We start from the raw sequence: 20,479 nt of genomic DNA, 5'->3' as shown, positions 1-20,479 counted from the left end.
CTGCTGTAAATGAGCAGATAGAAATCTCTCCTCACTGAAGCTCTCGTCAGCCGTGCTGTTTCAGACTGAAATCTCACCCCCAGAAGACAGAACTGTGTTGTCATTGGCCAGCCAGCGTAGAGACTTCTCAACTGTGTTGTGATTGGCCAGCCAGCGTAGAGACTTCTCAACTGTGTAGTGATTGGCCAATACCTGAAAGTGAGGTAATTGGCACACCAGCTCTCAAAAGTGCAGCTCCCCCTCTGGAACGGTGAATGCACTGCTACTCATTATCAAATCATTGTTTTAACGGTCGAGGTCCGCTTTTAACATTGTCAATTCACATGACGCTGGTTTCAATGGAAGAGACATTTCTTGCTATTTTAAGGTGCTAAATATATGAAATGTTTTGTTTTGCAAAATATTGTGCGATATTTCACTTATCGATTTTTCCCTCCGCCCCTTTTAGTATAGATCAATTACTCCCATGTGACTGAACACTTAAACATCGTTTTTTTTTTGTTTAATTCCGATCACTGCCTTTCTCACGTCTAACATACACCAGAAATAAGACCTTCTCCAGAAGTTCTTGAGCGTTCTGGGACGTCTTCCTCTCTGCTTCCAGCGCGGCTGTAAGTCATTGTGCCGTATGAGTCCATGGACCTGACCCTGTCTCTGCGCATTACTTCTCCTTCTGAGTGATTTTTAATCAGAGGACCAATTCCAAACCTATCCCTCAAGGTATTCAACTCGAGGTACATTTCATTAACTTCTCTCATCTCGCCCGCTCGCCGTTCCATTTGCGCCGCGCCGTTCTTAAAGATGCACACTCGAGCGGTAATCAGATCATTCTCCACTCAACCGGAATGAGGAGAACTTAGCAGTGATCGAATGTCGGCCGCAGAGAGGCTGATGTCCGCCCAGCTGCGGCTTCGCTGACACTGAGATGGTGGAGAAATGAAGGACGCGTATATTCGGCGGAACATGCCATCGCGGTGGTGGCTTTGTCGATAAAGTACATGGCGAAAGATGAGGGCTGCTAAGATTCGCCAACTTAATTAAAGACAACGATGATTAAAAGAAGTTGACGTGGACATTTTGTGTCAACGTGTCAGATTAATATCCCGTACTATAAATTTACTGTAGAACAATTGAGAAGTAGAAGCTTTTTCCCATAAAAATTTTCCCATAGACTTTCATTCAAACTGAGTTAATTTTGCAACTTCCTGGGCTTCACTTTTAAAACCAAAAGACAAAATCATTTTTTACATACAGTCCAAAGAAGATAAAGACTGAAATGTTCAATAGTATTGGTGCTTTTCACCCAAAATAAACCAACAAAACAAGTTTTAAAAACTCTTTACAGTTTACTCTCCAGCTAGCATAACATCAATGCTAGATTAGCTTAACATGCCATTCAAGGCATCTCTGCGGTGTAGAGCAAAGCTTTTATTGTGAAAGGTGGACTTTTTTCTGCCTGACTAACAGTGGTGAACATGGATAAATGATAAAGCAAAGATTCTTACACACTTTTTCTCTCTGTGGCTACTGCTAACAACATTTTAGCAAAACAAAGAGAAGAAAGTCATTTCCCAGAATTCCTTACGATGTAACGACTCTGTTTTAGAGGCCACCATGGGATCGTAACACTTTTTCATCTCACATTAAGTCGTAATTTTCAAGTTCTTCAAGTCGGAGCAACCTCACAAACCCTGACATAGGATTCCAAGATGGCTGCCACTCGCGTCACTTGTAAAAACGCTGCTTTTTTTTTTACCATTAATTGCACTTTTGTATTATTTGTTTCTGATTGAGTCAGTCGTACACATAGTAACATTTTTTGTCTGTGGACATGCTACTATGCTGTTTGACTGAGCAAAATACCATGTAGAGCGTTATCAGCTAACAGTGGCTAACGATGGCTAGTCTGATACATTTGCAACCGTGTTTTTTCCCCCCACTTTTCAAGTGGAACGCGGTCAAATCAGAGGTCACAAAGTCACACGGTTAGTCTGCGCGCTGTAACACATCACACATTATCTGATACGTAGCCTTCAACGTGTGATAACTAGCTTAATTCCGTTTTGTTCTCTCACAGCTGCTACAAATGTTATTGTTAGTTGCAAACCTAGTTATTTTAATTGAATAAAAGGGAAAATAAACACAAATCAATCAAGTAGTCATTAGAATAATCATAAGATTAGCCGCTGGATTTCACTTGAATACTTATAATAATTATAATTATTTTTGGACAACCCAACAAAAGAAGGTTCAAATCCCTGAAAGTATATTTACACTGAGCGCTGAGACGTCCACAAGCTCACCGTTAGCGCTGAATTGATCGGCTGAATAATGGGGGGTTGTTTGATAGACTGAAAATTAATCACTGACTCTTGAAAATTGATTAGTCCATGAGGTCATTAATCAAACAAACCCAGTTGTGGCTCCAGAGACTTTCCTGCCTCTCCCATTTTGCTTTAAACTGAATTTCTTGCAGACGTCTCTTCCTCCTCCAACACTGGAAAACTCTACTACATCGGGTTTTTTTTACCCCACAATTACATTAAAGTCATTTGGCTCCTGATTGCTTTGGCTGAATTTTGTACAGCAGAGCATCGATTTGCAACATACCGAACACAAAATGCAAATAATTAAAGTCTAGCATATAGCACAAAGACAAAGATCTGCTTGGAATTGAGCTCTCACTAAACGGAATAAGACAGTTAACTATAGGGGGGAAATATATGCTTTATTTAATTGTATTTAGTTAGTTAGAGTTATGATCATCAGACCAAGTCATAATTTCAACTGACTTTTTATCTCATAATTGACTTTTTACCTCATCATTTTCACTTTTTATCTCTTAATTGACTTTTTACCTTATAATTATGACTTTTTTTTCCCCTCATAATTTAGATTTTATCTCATAATTATGACTTTTTCTCATAATTTAGATGTTTTTTTTTGTTTTTTTTTATTCTCTGGATTTTGACTTTATCGCATAATTATGAATTTATCTCATGTTTATGACTTTTTATCTCATAATTATGACATTGTCTCGTGATATTGACTTTCTATCTCATAATTATGACTTTTTATCTCATCTCATTTTATATAATTTCAACTTACTTTGAAGATATTTTTATTATTAAGGCTAAGTTGTACCTCTTTTTATTTTCTGGCAGAAATGTACTTCCATAACATATAATAAATGTAAATGCTATGTTCTACTCTGCATCACCTCCAAGTCAATCCTCTGTAATCAAAGGTAAATAAGCACAATTTATTGTGTAGTTTAACACTATAGTTAATGAGTTTTATTCATGTATTTAATCACGTTTTAATGGAGGCAGAAAGTGTTTGTGTCTCAGTGAACGGTCACACATTGTTTTCAGCTCTTGATGACTCATGGTCCCGCCTCCAAAAACTGTTATTGGACACTTTATTTTGACACTCATCATGCATCTTCCTCTTAACAATAATGATAAAAAAATCAACTCCTGCACCTTATGAAAACTAATGATCGTGCTTTTTGGCCGATGACAGTCGTACGCCGCCGTCTGCTGAACCAACCTGAGACGTTATCAATCTCCTCGCTTTGTTTTCATTGGCCACGTTGTTTGTAGACAAAAGGCTCCATTTAACCGGCTGCAATCAAGCAATTAATGCCACGGTGAAAGGGACACATAAGACAAATAACTGCCTTTTTGCTGTTGTGGGTTTGATTAGTTGTTATCATTTTATTCATAATTATAAATGATCTGCTCCAAGGGAGACATTTAAGGACAAAACAGAGACGGTTTTGAAAGAAATCAATGCGATGAAAATAACAAGAATAAGGCTGAATCCCAATTCCACCCCTTAGTGCCGGGATAGCATCGGCTACGACTAGCTAGTAATTCAAAACAAACGTGACTAGTGATTCAGAAACACTGTTGACAATTGAAGAAGACTGCAATACAATCATTACACATGACTGTCGTAATAAAAAATACTGAAAATACATTTGTGCGAGTCTTTAACGGCCGGCTTTCAAACTTCGCTGACAGGTGACGCGGCGAAAGCTGGGGAATTCCTCAAAGTCCTCCGTTTCAAGTGTGGTCCTGAGGAAGCTTAGTTTCAAGGGCTACGTAGCCCTTCGGCTTGGCCCTACCCCTTAACCCTAATGAGAAATGAGACAGCACTACACCTCACATGAACGCACAAAAACAAGGGGTAGGGGGAAGGGGAAGGGGGAGGGCTAAGGGGTGGTATTGGGATTCAGCCCAAGTGTTAAAGGACAGTATAGAAATAAATAACCTTCTTAGGAAGTCTCAAAAGCTGAAGCGAGGACAAAAATCAATAAATAAAACAATATAATGTAAAATAAAGCGAATAAATAATCTATACTATCAAGTAAAATGAAGGCAAAATGTGTAAAACCTACTGAAAATTAACCTTGAGGGTAGAACCTCAGAATTCTTTAAATAATGAGTTTAAAATTAGCAGTGTTTGTTGTTAATTTTACATTTTTGTGTCACGTTGAAAGAGAAAAAGTGATTATTATTAATGGTTGAGTGAAAGAAAAAAAAAGGTAACGAGCAGATTATGAGATAATAAAAAATAATGACAAGTTGCAGCTCATTGAGATTCACTCTGTAATTGAGCGGTGGTGATAGCAGCAGCAGTGGCACAGTTCCGGCATTAAGCTGTGAATAAATCGCTGGCCGCGTTCCATATTTTAACGACGTTGATGATGATCCTGGGGGGGGGGGGGGGCAAAAAACACGCCGGGAAAAGTTAAGCATCTCAAGAACAAGTCAAAACGAACACGTCCCAGAACGCTCGTCGGCGGTAATTAACCGTTTCCCTAAAAATAAAACAACATTAGCCTCCCGCCTCCTAGCCTACCGCACGCCGGGCAACAGCTGGGCGGCAAGGACTCGGTGACTCCGGCGTTATCTTGGCACGGCTCGTCCGGGGCCACGCTGCGTCTGAACGAGCCAGAGCGATGCGCCGCGATCCTCGCTCTGTTTGGCAGCGTCGTCATTTCTCTCCACAGGCTGCTGCTGCGTTGAAGGACTGCACTCATTTACAGAGCACTCGCCTCTGGTCCCTTCCTTGGCCTCGGCCTCCTGAAGGACAGGAGGACGAGGCCGTGAGTCCAAGAGGAGCCGACTCCGGGAGATGGATTACGGAGATCGCGCTTGCGTGAGATCTCGGTAATTAAATCCGACGCTCTGACCGCGGCTCTGAGCTCTGGACCTTCTGTCCCGGTCCGACGCTCCCTTTACCTCCGACGCTCCGATCGACCGCCTCGGTCACGTTGGTTGAACTGTCGCTGGAGCACGACCGGTCAAAGAAGCGAGAACAGTGAAGCAGCAGCAGCTCCGACAGATGTTTCTCTGAAACCTGACATGAACTAGATTAATGTTGTGTTCGTTTCTGCAGATTAAAGGGGATTCTAACCGCAAACCTGCCGTTCACTTGTGTGCAATGGACTTGAATTCCCTCTTTTATTTCATCTGCGCAACCGAATGAACCAAGAACGAACCTAAGATTTTGATTCTCGCTCCACGCGGCTGTAGAAAAACAGATTTTATCTCTTAATTAAATTATTAAATTAAATTAATTATAATCTCTTATTAAATCTACATATTTGCCCTTTTGTCGTCTTTTGTCGCCACCAGTCAACCATTTCTGTGTGGAAACTGATGTTTGTAAACCCCTCACAAACCAAACTCCATTGACAAAATCTGCAATTTTAGCCCATGGAGACCCAGGAGCTGCTGGTCTATTTCTGCCTGTGCAGGGTATCCACGGGGTCTTAAAAGTCTTAAAAAGTCTTAAATCCAATAATTTGAATTTAATGCCTTAAAATGTCTTAAATTCTTCTAAAATCTCATAAAAGGTCTTAAAAACAATTTTGAAAGGTCTTAAAAATCTATTAACGTTACTTTTATTTAAAACGTGCATAAACTTCAGTCTCGCTTTGAAATGTTTCTAGTTTTGAGGATGTGATAACAACAACAACTACAACACGGAACTAAAGTAGTCCACCTGTGCTGCCCGGGGAGAATTTATCGAGCACCACTAGCTAGCGTGCTGTGCACGCGCCGTGGTCTGTTAGAGCTTAGCATAGCAGCGGAGCAAACTTAACCAAAGCCCACAGCTAAGCCGAATTGCAAGTTCAACAATTTGTGGCTCCAATTTTCCTTCATGTCTTTTGTACATTTTTGCCAGTATGGATTTGAAATGTGTCTTAAATTGTATTCATTATGGTCTTAAAAAAGTCTTAAAAAGTCTTAAATTTGGCTTGTTGAAACCTGCAGAGACCCTGTGTGTGAATCCAAACAAAGGAATTTACAAAAAAAATCCTATTTGAACTTACTAACAGAGACCAGTGGTGGACGAACTACTCCTGTGTGTTTTGATGTAAAATCAATGATTTTTTTCCATGGGCTTTGGTGTGAGCACCAACTTCAGCTTCTCGTCGAAAAAAGGCAAGAATTTGATGGTATTCACTGAAGCTGCGGTTGATTTCCTCAGGGTGGAAACGACACAACTCGGTGAGTTACTGTATGTAAGTCATGTGACCATTGAGGTTTACTCTCTCTCTGTTTTCAGGAAACCCGCTGCTTCTCAACTCGTCCATGCAGCCGGACCTCACAGTGGGCCGGACGTACAGCACCCCCCTCTGCTTCCACGACAGCTCCGACAAGGAGCTCTTCGACCCGCTGCCCGACATCAAGGTCAAGGTCCAGAGCTCCTTCATGGTCTCGCTCGCCGTGGCCGACCGGGCCGAGTTCCACGCCAAGGGCCCCGCCGAGACCTTCCCGCGGGACGTGACCCGGGACTACTGCAGCACCCTGGACAGACGCAAGAAGGGCCTGCTCACCCTCAACGGGCCCTTCCACGCCAGCAAAGAGCAGCTGAGGACGTCGGGCTTGTTCGGACACCCGGGAGGACGACTGGTGGTGCCCAACACCGGTGAGAGACGAGGGTCAATAAAAATGGAAAATGAGTTCATAAATATTGATAATGTCTAAAAGAAAGCGGGATTAATTATACCAAACCTACTATTTTGTATCACAAACTATAAATTAATAATAGATTCTCAGTTAATCACAATAATAATTGACATGTTTTCACAAGTTATTTTACTTTACTACGTTACTTGTAACACTTTTAACACAAGTAAAAAAAAAGATGGCTCTTATTAAGGTTCATTTCCACGTTTTTTTTGAATTTCCCTCTCTGAGATGATGTTTGATTTTGACAAATCACCATAGTTCTGTAGTTTGAAAATATTGGAGGTGAAATTCATACCACAATACACATAATTTCACGTTGGTCAACTGTGTCTCCCAAACTTTATATTCAATTTAATTGTGAAAAAAAAGACTAATTAAGTGCATAATTAACTCATTTACAGCCATATCTGCAACCCCTCATATCATTTTGAATTGGCAAATTAATAATTTACAAGAGATGTTCATGAAAACTTAATTTTATGCCTGTTATTTGAATAAAATCAACACATAAAACATTATGCAAATTCATTCGGGGTCCAAAAAAACAGACTGTAAAACACTGCAGAAAATGCAGTTTAGTGGCGTGAATGTCATTTTCAGACGTAAAACACAGTCCAAACTGTAAAGTAAATAACCTAAATAATAAACAGCTAAGCATCCATATTGATCACAAGCTCCACTTGCTTGGTTTAAAAGACTTTGTTAAAATACAAAGTCTTTTAAACCTTTTAAAAGACTTTAAAAGGTTTAACACCGTGGTTCCTCCCAGTGTACGACGTCTCAGAATGAGCGAATGAAAGTCTGTCATGAAAATGGTTGCTGAATCTGCGCCGCTGACAGATATATTAAGCACTCACTTTTTGTCCGCGCCTTTGCCAACTATATTACAACCTCCCGTCAACTCTTCCAGCAAACCTATTTCTGAGCCTTCCCCCGAAAACAATTTTAAACATTAAACATTCATTGACGTCAAAGCTGTCAGGCCACGCTATAAAAGGCAGGATTGCTTTACTCTTCTCAAAGACATTACCCGTAATATATAAAGCACCCATTTTTTAACCTATACTTAAAGATGTTTTCACATAAAGCAGCAAAAACGAAGTCATCAAAATGATCCTTGTGCCCTCGTTTGGCAGAAAGAGAAGCTCCAAAAATACACAGGAATTTGTATAATTTTTCACCATTCAACATTTATTTTTAGCTAGTGTTGGGCACGTTAACCACCGTTAGTGGCCTCACGTTAACGCACAACTCGTTTCCATATAGCCAATAGCGTACCTGTGTACTGCGTATATATGCTCCTCTATTATTAAGGTTTAGCATTACTTTAGAGACTCATCTAACTATAAAGCAAGTGAGCTGACTTTCTTCTCAAAAAAAAGTATCTCGGAATGACTTGAAATTTACCGTCATAATAGTCGGCGTCGCCCTGAACAAGGATCTGTTGAAAATATTTGCAAACCTCTTAAGGAATAATTTTAATTAATTTTTTGTTATTTAGGAAATGATCCATTTGCCCAGATGCACTTTGACAGTGAGCTGACTTTCTTCAAAAAAACAAAAAGTATCTCGGGATGACTTGAAATTTACGTTCATAATAGTCGGCGTCGCCCTGAACAAGGATCTGTTGAAAATATTTGCAAACCTCTTAAGGAATAATTTTGATGAATTTTTGAAAATCATGAAATGATCCATTTGCCCTGATGCACTTTGACAGTGAGCTGACTTTCTTCAAAAAAACAAAAAGTATCTCGGAATGACTTGAAATTTACCGTCATAATAGTCAACATCGCCCTGAACAAGGATCTGTTGAAAATATTTGCAAACCTCTTAAGGAATAATTTTGATGAATTTTTGAAAATCATGAAATGATCCATTTGCCCTGATGCACTTTGACAGTGAGCTGACTTTCTTCAAAAAAACAAAAAGTATCTCGGAATGACTTGAAATTTACCATGATAATAGTCGGCATCGCCCTGAACAAGGATCTGTTGAAAATATTTGCAAACCTCTTAAGGAATAATTTTAATTAATTTTTTGTAATTTAGGAAATGATCCATTTGCCCTGATGCACTTTGACAGTGAACTGACTTTCTTCAAAAAAACAAAAAGTATCTCGGAATGACTTGAAATTTACCATCATAATAGTCGGCATTGCCCTGAACAAGGATCCGTTGAAAATATTTGCAAACCTCTTAAGGAATAATTTTGATGAATTTTTGAAAATCATGAAATGATCCATTTGCCCTGATGCACTTTGACAGTGAGCTGACTTTCTTCAAAAAAACAAAAAGTATCTCGGAATGACTTGAAATTTACGTTCATAATAGTCGGCGTCGCCCTGAACAAGGATCTGTTGAAAATATTTGCAAACCTCTTAAGGAATAATTTTGATGAATTTTTGAAAATCATGAAATGATCCATTTGCCCTGATGCACTTTGACAGTGAGCTGACTTTCTTCAAAAAAACAAAAAGTATCTCAGAATGACTTGAAATTTACCGTCATAATAGTCGGCGTCGCCCTGAACAAGGATCTGTTGAAAATATTTGCAAACCTCTTAAGGAATAATTTTGATGAATTTTTGAAAATCAGGAAATGATCCATTTGCCCTGATGCACTTTGACAGTGAGCTGACTTTCTTCAAAAAAACAAAAAGTATCTCGGAATGACTTGAAATTTACCGTCATAATAGTCAACATCGCCCTGAACAAGGATCTGTTGAAAATATTTGCAAACCTCTTAAGGAATAATTTTGATGAATTTTTGAAAATCATGAAATGATCCATTTGCCCTGATGCACTTTGACAGTGAGCTGACTTTCTTCAAAAAAACAAAAAGTATCTCGGAATGACTTGAAATTTACCATCATAATAGTCGGCGTCGCCCTGAACAAGGATCTGTTGAAAATATTTGCAAACCTCTTAAGGAATAATTTTAATTAATTTTTTGTAATTTAGGAAATGATCCATTTGCCCTGATGCACTTTGACAGTGAACTGACTTTCTTCAAAAAAACAAAAAGTATCACGGAATGACTTGAAATTTACCGTCATAAAAGTCGCCATCGCCCTGAACAAGGATCTGTTGAAAATATTTGCAAACCTCTTAAGGAATAATTTTGATGAATTTTTGAAAATCATGAAATGATCCATTTGCCCTGATGCACTTTGACAGTGAGCTGACTTTCTTCAAAAAAACAAAAAGTATCTCGGAATGACTTGAAATTTACGTTCATAATAGTTGGCATCACCCTGAACAAGGATCTGTTGAAAATATTTGCAAACCTCTTAAGGAATAATTTTGATGAATTTTTGAAAATCATGAAATGATCCATTTGCCCTGATGCACTTTGACAGTGAGCTGACTTTCTTCAAAAAAACAAAAAGTATCTCGGAATGACTTGAAATTTACGTTCATAATAGTTGGCATCACCCTGAACAAGGATCTGTTGAAAATATTTGCAAACCTCTTAAGGAATAATTTTGATGAATTTTTGAAAATCAGGAAATGATCCATTTGCCCTGATGCACTTTGACAGTGAGCTGACTTTCTTCAAAAAAACTAAAAATATCTTGGAATGACTTGAAATTTACCATCATAATAGTCGGCATTGCCCTGAACTAGGATCCGTTGAAAATATTTGCAAACCTCTTAAGGAATAATTTTAATCAACTTTTTCCTTCCAGTCATCATGCAGACGTCTCATGGGCTAACATCTGTTAAAGTTGAAGTAAACCGCCGTTAACACTTAACGTTAACATGCCCAGCTTTATATATTATATCTGCAGTTTTCAGTCTTTACTCCAGAGTTTTTTCCTATTTTTATTTCCTAATCTAAAATAAAACGAGTGTGAAGAGGTGACACTGTATTTGTTTTACAGGGACTTAATGGAAGAACGTGTTGACAGCATGTTACCAATTGTTTGTCGAAACCCTGTGCTTTGGCTAAAGCATTATCAGGACTCGTACGCTTACACGGCAAGTAGCTATTTTGTCGTACCTCCACACCTCTCAGGCAGACACACTGTCATCGTGTCCCCGCCAACACAAATGCAGTGATTGAAGGACTCTGCGTGGACTGTTACTGTTGTCTCGAGGTCAACAGCCTCCTGATGCAAACCTCTTCTGCGGCGCAGTCCTCGTCGTCTCCCGTGTATAGCGGCGTCGAGAGGTGAAGTATAATCAGCCTCCCGCGGTCATCGCTCAGGCGTTGGTTCTGAGTGGAGCAGTCGCTGCTGTCAAGTGCAGCACTCACACGGACCATGGACAGCGAATGCTATTCATTAGACTGAATAGCCGGTCATACACAGCACTTCAGTGCAGATTACTAAAGCTTTTGTGGTAGGGTACAAAAAAAAAAAATCAGCAGCATTCTTACTCTACACTTGAGTTTTATATTGAGTTTTAGAGTGGATTCACACTGATTATAAAATACTGTATGTATTTCTTTCGTCACGCAGTACAAGTGTCGTTAGGATGTTATTTTTAGCCTCAGGTCTTTGCCGCCTGTGTCTGTCTCTGAGATTATTCTCTGCAGGAGAATGGAAGGAATTGCATTTTACAATTTTTGCATTCAATCCCCTGATCACTCTGGATAATCCACAGACTCCTGTTCAGTTTCTATTCCATTATTATTTCTGTGTGTTCAATATGAACATGACAGATGCTAATGCTACGATTTCTCCAATCAAGACTGGAGTTATTGGGGATTTACTATGTGCACAGAGCGTCATAGCTTCAGCTAAAATATAAGATAGCTATGAGGAAACGTTAGCAATTAAAAATCAGATATTGATAGAAAACCTTTACATTGTCTTTTGTTGGCTATGTTGGTAACAACTTCTGTCAATGGAAGTACAATATAACTTTGTAACTTTTCAAACTGTAACCACTTGGTGGGAAAATGGCTACAGTTTCCAGGTGATTGCTGTGACGGAATGAAGAACAAAAAACAAACAAACAACAAAATACAATTACACCAAAAAAACAGAGAGTCGTCTAGACAGAATTTACAGATTCTGCAGATAAATAAAGATGGTTTGAAAGAAAGACAAATAATCGCTGTCTAGACAGCTGCCAGAGGACGGCTTTATCTCCCATTCAATCCTGTTTGCCTCTTATTTGTGGAAGAAGAAAAAATAGCGTTCTGTATGCTCTGCAGACAATGCATAGTGATGCTGCAGATAAATACGGTGCAATGGCAAATTAAAGAAAACCAATGTGACAATGTGATGTTGACGCATCGTGGAGATACAGTATGTGATGGCCGTCGGAAATAAGCAGAACTTTGAGAAGAGACAACTATTCTGTGCATGTTTCAGGCCTCAGTGAAACACAGTGGAGTTTGTTAAGAAACAAAGACCAGAAAGATTCGAGGAGACAAACCTCGAACCCTCCTGTATTTCAGTGTTCTTGGTCTAATGTGACCCGTGTTATTAAGTCTTTAAGTTGTTGTTGTATACAGGGTTCCCACACATCATTTGATATCAAATTCAAGGACTTTCCAAGACCAATTCCCTCAAATTCAAGGACTGAATGTGCTGACACAACTAAATAAGATGGGAGGGCAACTTGTAAGAGTGTCTTCATCTATGATGTCGTACACTTTTATTGAGTGATTGTCCTTAGGATCTTGGTCAAAGTCGGTCTTTGTCATTTTTGTCTTCAGTGAGACAGAGATATTGGAATTTTCACTACCCAGGTATCACGTCGTTCATTTTCTCTCGCTTTTGCTTAACTTTATTCGCTCATTGTTCTGCGTAGAATCTCACATCCCTGGCATAGAGAGACAGTGGACAGTGTCCAGAGAATTCTGAATTTGAAATCATTTCCTGTTTGAAGATGGAACTGTTTGAGTACAAAGTGTTCCCGTTGCTGCCGTCTCCTCAGTATTTGAAAACATGATGATTATTTGATTAGATTGATTTGATGAATCTTGCCGCAGCAGTGTCTGGCACTGCTTCTTGAAGGATGGTGCATAATCAGAGGTTTAGTCTGTTTTGATCGTTATCGTTCCTCACAGTCAAAAGTGCCTCAAAGTGCCTCATACAGAGCTTTTATATCACAGTTCAGTTCTGTTTATTCGCTCATCCATCAATTTAAAAGGTGACTAAGACCAAATGCCAGTCGTGGCGTCAGCCGGCGACATATTGTTGATTTCTCAAACACTCGCAGACGTCACCTCCTATTGTACAAAGCCACCTGTCACGCAGTTTATCTTCAATTTTCCTCCAAATGGAATCAAAATGGACGAAATCGACGTCCCGTTCTGTTGAAGAAGAGCTAAATCTAGACCATTAACTTTCCAGGTGAATGTTTACTGATGATATAAATCAAGTGAGAAGTAGAAGAAGCTTATTTTCCTGTAGATTCCCCCCCAGTGGCTATTCAACACATTTTTATTACCTGGTTGGCTTTTGGAGTCCACATCCATCCATTTAATGTACATTCTACTTATACAATAGGCTGCTGATTGTTTGCTTGCTTGCTTAAAAAAATGACTTAAAATTCAAATAAAACACACAAAAAAATGTTAGTTAGGGTAAGTTTATCAAGTGAGCTGGCTTCCCTGATATCTAAGGGTAGTGGGTTCCAAATATAATTTAAAGCCAGCCTTGTTGTCATTATACAACAAGGCTGGCAAGTATATGTAATTCCTCCTTCACTGATGCATCTTCATCGTCTCCTCTCGCGACCCTGAATAATGTGTATTTATTCCAAATTAAATCAGCGTCACGTGTTGCGATGTTTTCCCATATTAAAAAAAAAAAAAAAAAAGCCATACTGCGATATTTTATTTAGACACTCAAGTTTCACGTGATAATCCCTCTGCTCATTAAAGTCAAATGAGGCTCACATAAATATTTCCATAACCTCCCCCCTCCCCATCCCGTATGAAGTGAACAACAGGCCGCTGTAACACGTCCTTGTTTTGCCTCCTCCAGCTGTCAGGGCCACTGCTGCTGACACCTGCCTGTGTGTGTGTGTGTGTGTGTGTGTGTGTGTGTGTGTGTTTTCCAGGGGTCGGGCTGCTGGTGCCTCACGGAGCCGTGGCTGAAAGTCTGTCGTGGGAGATGTACATGGTGATCAATCAGGGAGAAGCAAGGTGAGGCCACAGTTCAGCCAAATATCATTTCAAAGCTTGTGTTTGTCTGTCAGTCTGCCGCCGTCTTCTCATCCATCTTAGCGGGAACCTCCCAAACACCTGTCCTCGGTGTCCTAATTACCCAGCATCCTCTGCTGCGACGTTTTAGCAGAGAAAGTTTTTCTAAGGCAGATTTTTTTTTTTTTTTTAAAGTTGAGTAAGCGCCGTCGCTGGCGGCTTAATTACCACAGAGTTCGATTTAAGATGTCAAAGATTTTCTTTTTAAGTGTGTTTCTCGCTGTTTATTTCCACTGTTGAGTTCATTTTAATGAGCCTCTGGGTTTTTTTTTCTTCTTATTACCGCAACGACTTTGTTCAGTTTTCCTTCCAAGTGTGAAAACAAAAAGATTTCCCAGCTTTACAGGACAATTAGACAGTGTATTGTCAGTGTCACAAAAGGGGACGTTTGATTTAAAGTTGTTCTCTTTCACTTTCACTGTGTTCGTTGGTACCGCTCTTCACTTTTCAACACAATCAGTCGTTGATTGTGTCGAGTTTGGGCAACAACTACAAGAACAACAGCAGAAAATGTAGCCACTGACCTTTTTTCTTTGAGGCGCTATGATGCAGTAACACTTGTTCCCATCAAATATCTCACCATTTCACATCGACCAACACCAGGTATGAAATCTGATACCAGTGCAGTGCAAAGCTTCTAACTTAAAAACAAACACACAAATCCTTCCAGAGGACGATGACCACATATGACTTTTTTTTATTCCTAATTAAGTTGACAGTCTAAATAAAACCCCCAACATCTTAATAAAAATAAACAATTACTTACAGTAACAGCTACTCTATAACCCAATTGCTGCTGTTTTGGAGCCGCAGGAAAGACATCTTTCATAAATATACTCTCCAGAGGCGATCTCCATATGATTTTCCCTGATAGAATCAGAAGAAAAGTTGGTATTATGGTCTGTATTGTAGGGCGCATATTCACTTGGCAGAGCCAGGAATTTAACCCACAACCTTGCAGTTGAGAGACAACTCGCCCTACCACTGAGCCACCGTGGTGCAATCCCCACTTCTCCACTTTTTCTAATACTTTTTTACTTTTACTTTTAAACACAAGTACATTTTATATCGGAAAATTACTTTTGACACTTAAAGGTGCATCATGTAATAAATGATAAAATCCTCCTAATATGTCACAGAGACTCAGGAATAATGTTCATATAACAAACTGAACTCACCAACAACAACAGTACAGACAAAATATTTGCATTAAAAACAAAAAATGTTTGTGTTTTGAAATCATGTTTTGGCATGTGGCGCCACCTACCGGCGTCTACCAATCATTGCACTTAGTAGAGTCTCAGCTGCCGAGCAATCACGGGTTGCCAGTTACGTCAGAAAACGTAACCTAAAAGACCTCGGTATTTTGAATTTGAGTGTAGTAACCGTTTTTTTGGCCACATTCTTACATACGGCACCTTTAAGTACAGTAAAGGTCATAAGATTTTTACTTCAGTAATATAATAAAAAACTAACCCCCACTTCTACTATAGTCATTAAGTATATCTTTTAGGGATTGAGTAGAGTAGAGCCGATTCGTGCTAGAAGTGCATCATGGGAAAGCACCATTCGAGGCTTGATATGTGTTTACTGCCTGGCGCTGTGACAGATGGGCCACAGCAGCAGCTTTGTAGCCTCTCTCTCTATAGAAGTCCTCAAGGTGTCACGATATGGGTGTTCATTTCCAGAAGCCCCATCACAGGTGCTCGTCTGGGCTTTGATGTCCCAGCTGCCACGGGTAAAAAAAAGAAAAAGAAAGGAAAAGTCAAGTTTGTGCCGTGTGACCCCGCAGAGGCTAGAGGACTCCTTCATTTAGCCTCAGTGACTCATAACAAGTCCAACCTCCAATCCTCCGATCTCTGGTGTGTTATTTTATTTTTTGTCCTTGTTGCTTTGCAGAGAGTCAATATGTAGTTTATGTACTCCACTCTGTGTCAACAACGTTGGCGCTCTGGGAGAGTCACAACCTGGGAAGCTTGTTTAAACTGTGATGAATGGAAGCGCGGTGCACTGATGGATATGCACGGCGCAGACGTCTCCTGAGGGAACTTTCATCTCGGCAGCGCCAGCGTTGTGTATTCTGATCACAGCGAGGTAATGACCCTCGGATGGACTGAGCTGCGGGGAGTTTGTGTTTTTGTGTCGTGTTGACACTTCCCTGTGAAGTGTCGCTGTTTATTCACAGCTCACTGCCCGAGCAAAGTCAACCCAAAGAAACAGAGACCTCGCACATTAGCAGTTGAAAAGGGAACGACGGGCTGTTCGATCGCCTCGACAAGTCGCTGACATAATGAGATGCAAGCGGCGGAGCCATTTTGGGGTCAAGTTCAAAAGCAAGCGCTGAGTTTTCCTTGTAAAAGAGTGACAGACGACACGCGACTCCCCTGACCTTAGCCACTTCAGAGCAGCTACTCCCCACAGAACATACTCTGTGATGGTGTGTTTCCACCAGCTCGAGTTTTATTATTTATATTAAAAAAAATAAAATAAAAAATGATTATTTAGATTCCGAGTTAGGGTGTCTTCACAGAGGAAACACATGGCTCCTCACTGCTACTGCTGTGTTTTCTCTGTTGAATGAAGATGGACAAGGAAAAACACATTCCAGAAGAACTAAATCGTGGCTGTTCTTTTTAACGAAGACGGAGGCTTCTGGTCATGCCCACGCCCATCTCACCTCTGCTATGCTAGCGGACTTTAGCGATAACATGCTAGCATGTGAACAAGCAGACGTTAACATACTTTATCACTAACGCGTTAGCATTTAAGCAAGCTGACTATCGTTAACGTGCTAGCATTTAAGCGAGTGGACTTCATTGTTTTAATGACCTTGTTTCCCTTTTAAATTCATTTTCATGACATTTATATTCATATTTCATTTTATTTTTCTCTGGGAACCTCCTGGGACCTCTTCAGAGAACCCTCGGGGTTCCTAGACTTATTATTCAAACGACAACAATAGCTTCTGTCCTGTGGGCTAACAGATATCTGATGTCAGTGACAGCTTAGACCAGGAGGGGGTTGGACTGTATGTGATGATTCTGTCTCTTGGCTCCCAGAAGGTATAAATCTTTGAGGCTAAAATTCTCCCTAAAGCAGTTTATTCCATTGTTGGAAAGCTGAGAAATCACATTCAGAACCTGTAAATAACTCAAATAACACTTGTTCCCGGTTTTCTCATGGCTGGGCACAATTGTGATTAATTTGCAGCCCTTGTATTTGCAGACTACATGTTCCAAGCCGTGTGTCGCACACACAACAAGTAAAATAGCACTCTTTATCATAGATCTTCTCCTTCCTAGGAGTATATCTGGTTTCCTCCGCTGGCTTATTCACCTCTTGGAAATACGATTTCATTGTGACACCATGTGGTTCTCTTGGCCACAGCTGTGCTTTTCATCTCCTTTATTCTCCTTTGCGGCTCTGTGTGAGCACATAGATGTTTACTGTCGACGCCAGCATCTCTGCCGTGTTTGTCATCTCGCCAACTGTCAATCACCGTCGACGTCCCAGCAGGCCACAGGGACAGACACAGTGTGTGTTGTCTCCTTACCCCCCCCCCCACTGCAGCATCCGTCCCTGTCCAGGTCCAGGTTCCAGCCTCCCTCTCCTGGTGGAGTCTTATTATTAAAAACCTCTCTCTTTGTAGAAAAGTCGTCTTGAGGCCTTTCAAAGGCTCATCTAAATCTTTTCAAAGGCAGAGTTTTTTTTATATATTTTTTTTTGCTTAGGTCAGTTTCTTCTGAGACTTTATGAGCGTTTTGTGTTTTGAGATAAATCCCTCAACCTACTGAGGCAGAAACAGCTTTGTCTTGGTAGGAAAAGAGCTTGTATTGATGGAAGTGTGTGTGTGTGTGTGTGTGTGTGTGTGTGTGTATGTGTGTGTGGTTAATGAACAGCTGCGTCTTTTTTTTTTTTTTATATCTTTGTTGTTGACGTCGCCCTGGTTTGAATTTGACTTAATAATAAAAAGGAAAAGGTGGATCATGTTTACACTCGTCTCATTTGCATGGCTGTCAGGAGACGTGTGACATCACTTCCTTCCTGCGGTGGCTGAAGGACGGCAGCAAAAGTGAAAGGGAAGTTTCTGCAAAGACGGTAGTGAGACCTGCTATGATGGTACGGTTTGGAGACAGCGCAGCTGCAGATGTTGTGATTTTGGTCAGGATTAGAAGAGGAGTATATTTGAGTGACAGCTCAGGTTAAACAGTTTGGAAACTAATGACCGCTGACCCTCTTGTGAAGGACAAAGTGGCGGAAAATGAAAGGACGTGTAATCATAAGACCCTGGGAAAGGGCATCACATGAGAGAGTGACTGGTTTATTTTCAGCCAGTGTTTGAAGGTGAAAGAGTTTTAAATTGAGTCAACTCAGTCCTACGTCGCAATACATGGCGACCTGTCCCCCGCCTTTTGCTCTATATCAGCTGGGATTGTAACCAGCGTCCGCTGCGACCCTCATGTGGAGGATAAAGCACGAGAGGATGTGACCAGGTTGTCTCACAGTAACGTACGTGAGAAAATGTTGTTTATTTTTGCTGATTCTGTGGTTGGACAAGGTCTTATATGATGAAAATTTGACCTCTGAACACAAATATCTCAGCGCTTCACTCTCTGATGTGGGTGGACACATTATAGGTCATTAAAAGCCACCTCCTTGTTGGTCAGCAGATGGGACAAACTAAAACACTGAGGTGCACAGCAGTGGTGTCTGTGGGCCATCGCTCGTGTGTGTGTGTGTGTAAATACATATAAACTCATTTGCCACTTTATTTACACAGGAGGTCTCATAAAGTGTCAGACGTGGCACCAGGTGTGGTCCTCCCTGCTGCTGTGAGACGGGTCTGTTTAAGTGTTGTGGAAGTAGAAATGATGTTAGACTAGTTGAAGTTCACTCTACACTCTTAGAAATAAAAGTGCTAAGTAGAATCATATAAGGTTCTTCCGCTTGTCCTCATCGGAGAACCCTTTTTGGCTCCAGGTAGAATTTTTTTTATAAAGGTTCAACCTGGAACCCTTTTGGAGGGTTCCACCGAGAACCCCTTTAAAATCCTTTATTCGGAAAAGGTGTTTTAAAGGGTTCTCTGGATCAAAATTGTTCTTACAGGAACCATTAGTGTTACCAAGAACCCTTGAAAAACCCTTTCTTCGGGTTTTTCAGAAGCAAATGGTTCCAGGTAGAACCTCAGCCCTTGTAGAAGGACCCTTTTGGAACCCTTCACGGAAACTCGAGGCTGGTGTTTTGAGATTGTCCCACTCTGGGACGTGTTTTCAAAAATATACCATTTCAGGTCCTAAAACCTAAACCCGTTAGCATGCGTTACCGGCCCCGAAGACCGCTTGATGTTCTTGATGATGGAAACCACTGCTGTAGCTCATCTGGCTCAAGGTCCAATGTGTTGTGCATTCAGAGATGATCTTCTTCATACCTTGGTTACTCTTACCGTTCTCTCAGGTCATTCTCTTCTGAACTTTGGCACCAAAAAGCCATTTTCCCTCCCCCGTGAACTGGATATTAGTGCTGGGCACGTTAACGGCGTCAACGTTAATGCGTGCCGTGTTAGCTGTGTTAGCTCCTTTAGCGGCATTAGCTTACGTACAGTCGAACTGGAGCTTTAACTCAAAAGAGCAGCGCTACAAATAACCATAATATGTGTGCCTCTGTTTTTAAAGTTTAGCGTCGTATGTTAACGTTGACGATGTTAACATGTCCAGCGCTACTGGATATATAACCTTTTTCAGACCATTCTCTGAAAACTCTGAGATGTGATTGGCTGATTAAATATTTGCGTGGACAAAGCACGTCCATGTCCGCGTGTCGCTGTTTTAGTCCACATTTTGCCTCAGGAAGTCGTTTAAAAACATTTCGAATTCATCCAGGAGCGTCATGAAAATTTTAAAAACCCGAATCACAACATCGGAAAAATCAAGCATTAGCCTTTGGCTCGTTGTGCCAAAAAAATTACACGGTGGACTTGATTGTGATGACAGAGAGGGAGACGCTTGTCGTGGATCCAGAATAAAAATGTGCCTGACTGGATTGTTATGCATTCCGCCCGTTAGATTCTGTGGTTTCATAATTCATGATACTAAATTAGATTAAACAAAGTGTAAACACACGGGCCAACTGCCCGCTGACAATTAACACTGCAGTCCTTTTAAAAGTGTTCATGAAAAATGAATTATTTCTTTCAAAACATGAACATTCAAGGTTTGTTCTAAAAGGAAAGGAAGTAAACTGGGCATCGATTTCTTTCTTTCTTTTTCTGCACGGTTATCATCTTTTTCCATTTTCTGCTCAAATAGACGCATGATTGGGCTAACA

General features: G+C 40.5%; 1 protein-coding gene across 1 annotated transcript in view; it reads left to right on the top strand.

The window, feature by feature from the left end:
• Positions 1-20,479, top strand: part of unc5db (unc-5 netrin receptor Db) — a gene marked incomplete at its 3' end in the record, with an annotated part of 251,619 nt that overhangs the window by 167,301 nt on the left and 63,839 nt on the right. Inside the window, exons 10-11 of the mRNA XM_083905089.1 lie at positions 6,586-6,948; positions 14,014-14,098. Of these exons, the coding sequence (XP_083761215.1) occupies positions 6,586-6,948; positions 14,014-14,098 (448 nt within the window). The remainder of the gene's footprint in view (positions 1-6,585; positions 6,949-14,013; positions 14,099-20,479) is intronic.

This window comes from Microchirus variegatus, assembly GCF_963457635.1.
Source record: "Microchirus variegatus genome assembly, chromosome: 18".
Taxonomy (NCBI): Eukaryota; Metazoa; Chordata; class Actinopteri; order Pleuronectiformes; family Soleidae; genus Microchirus; species Microchirus variegatus.
This window is presented reverse-complemented; position numbering and strand designations above follow the sequence as displayed.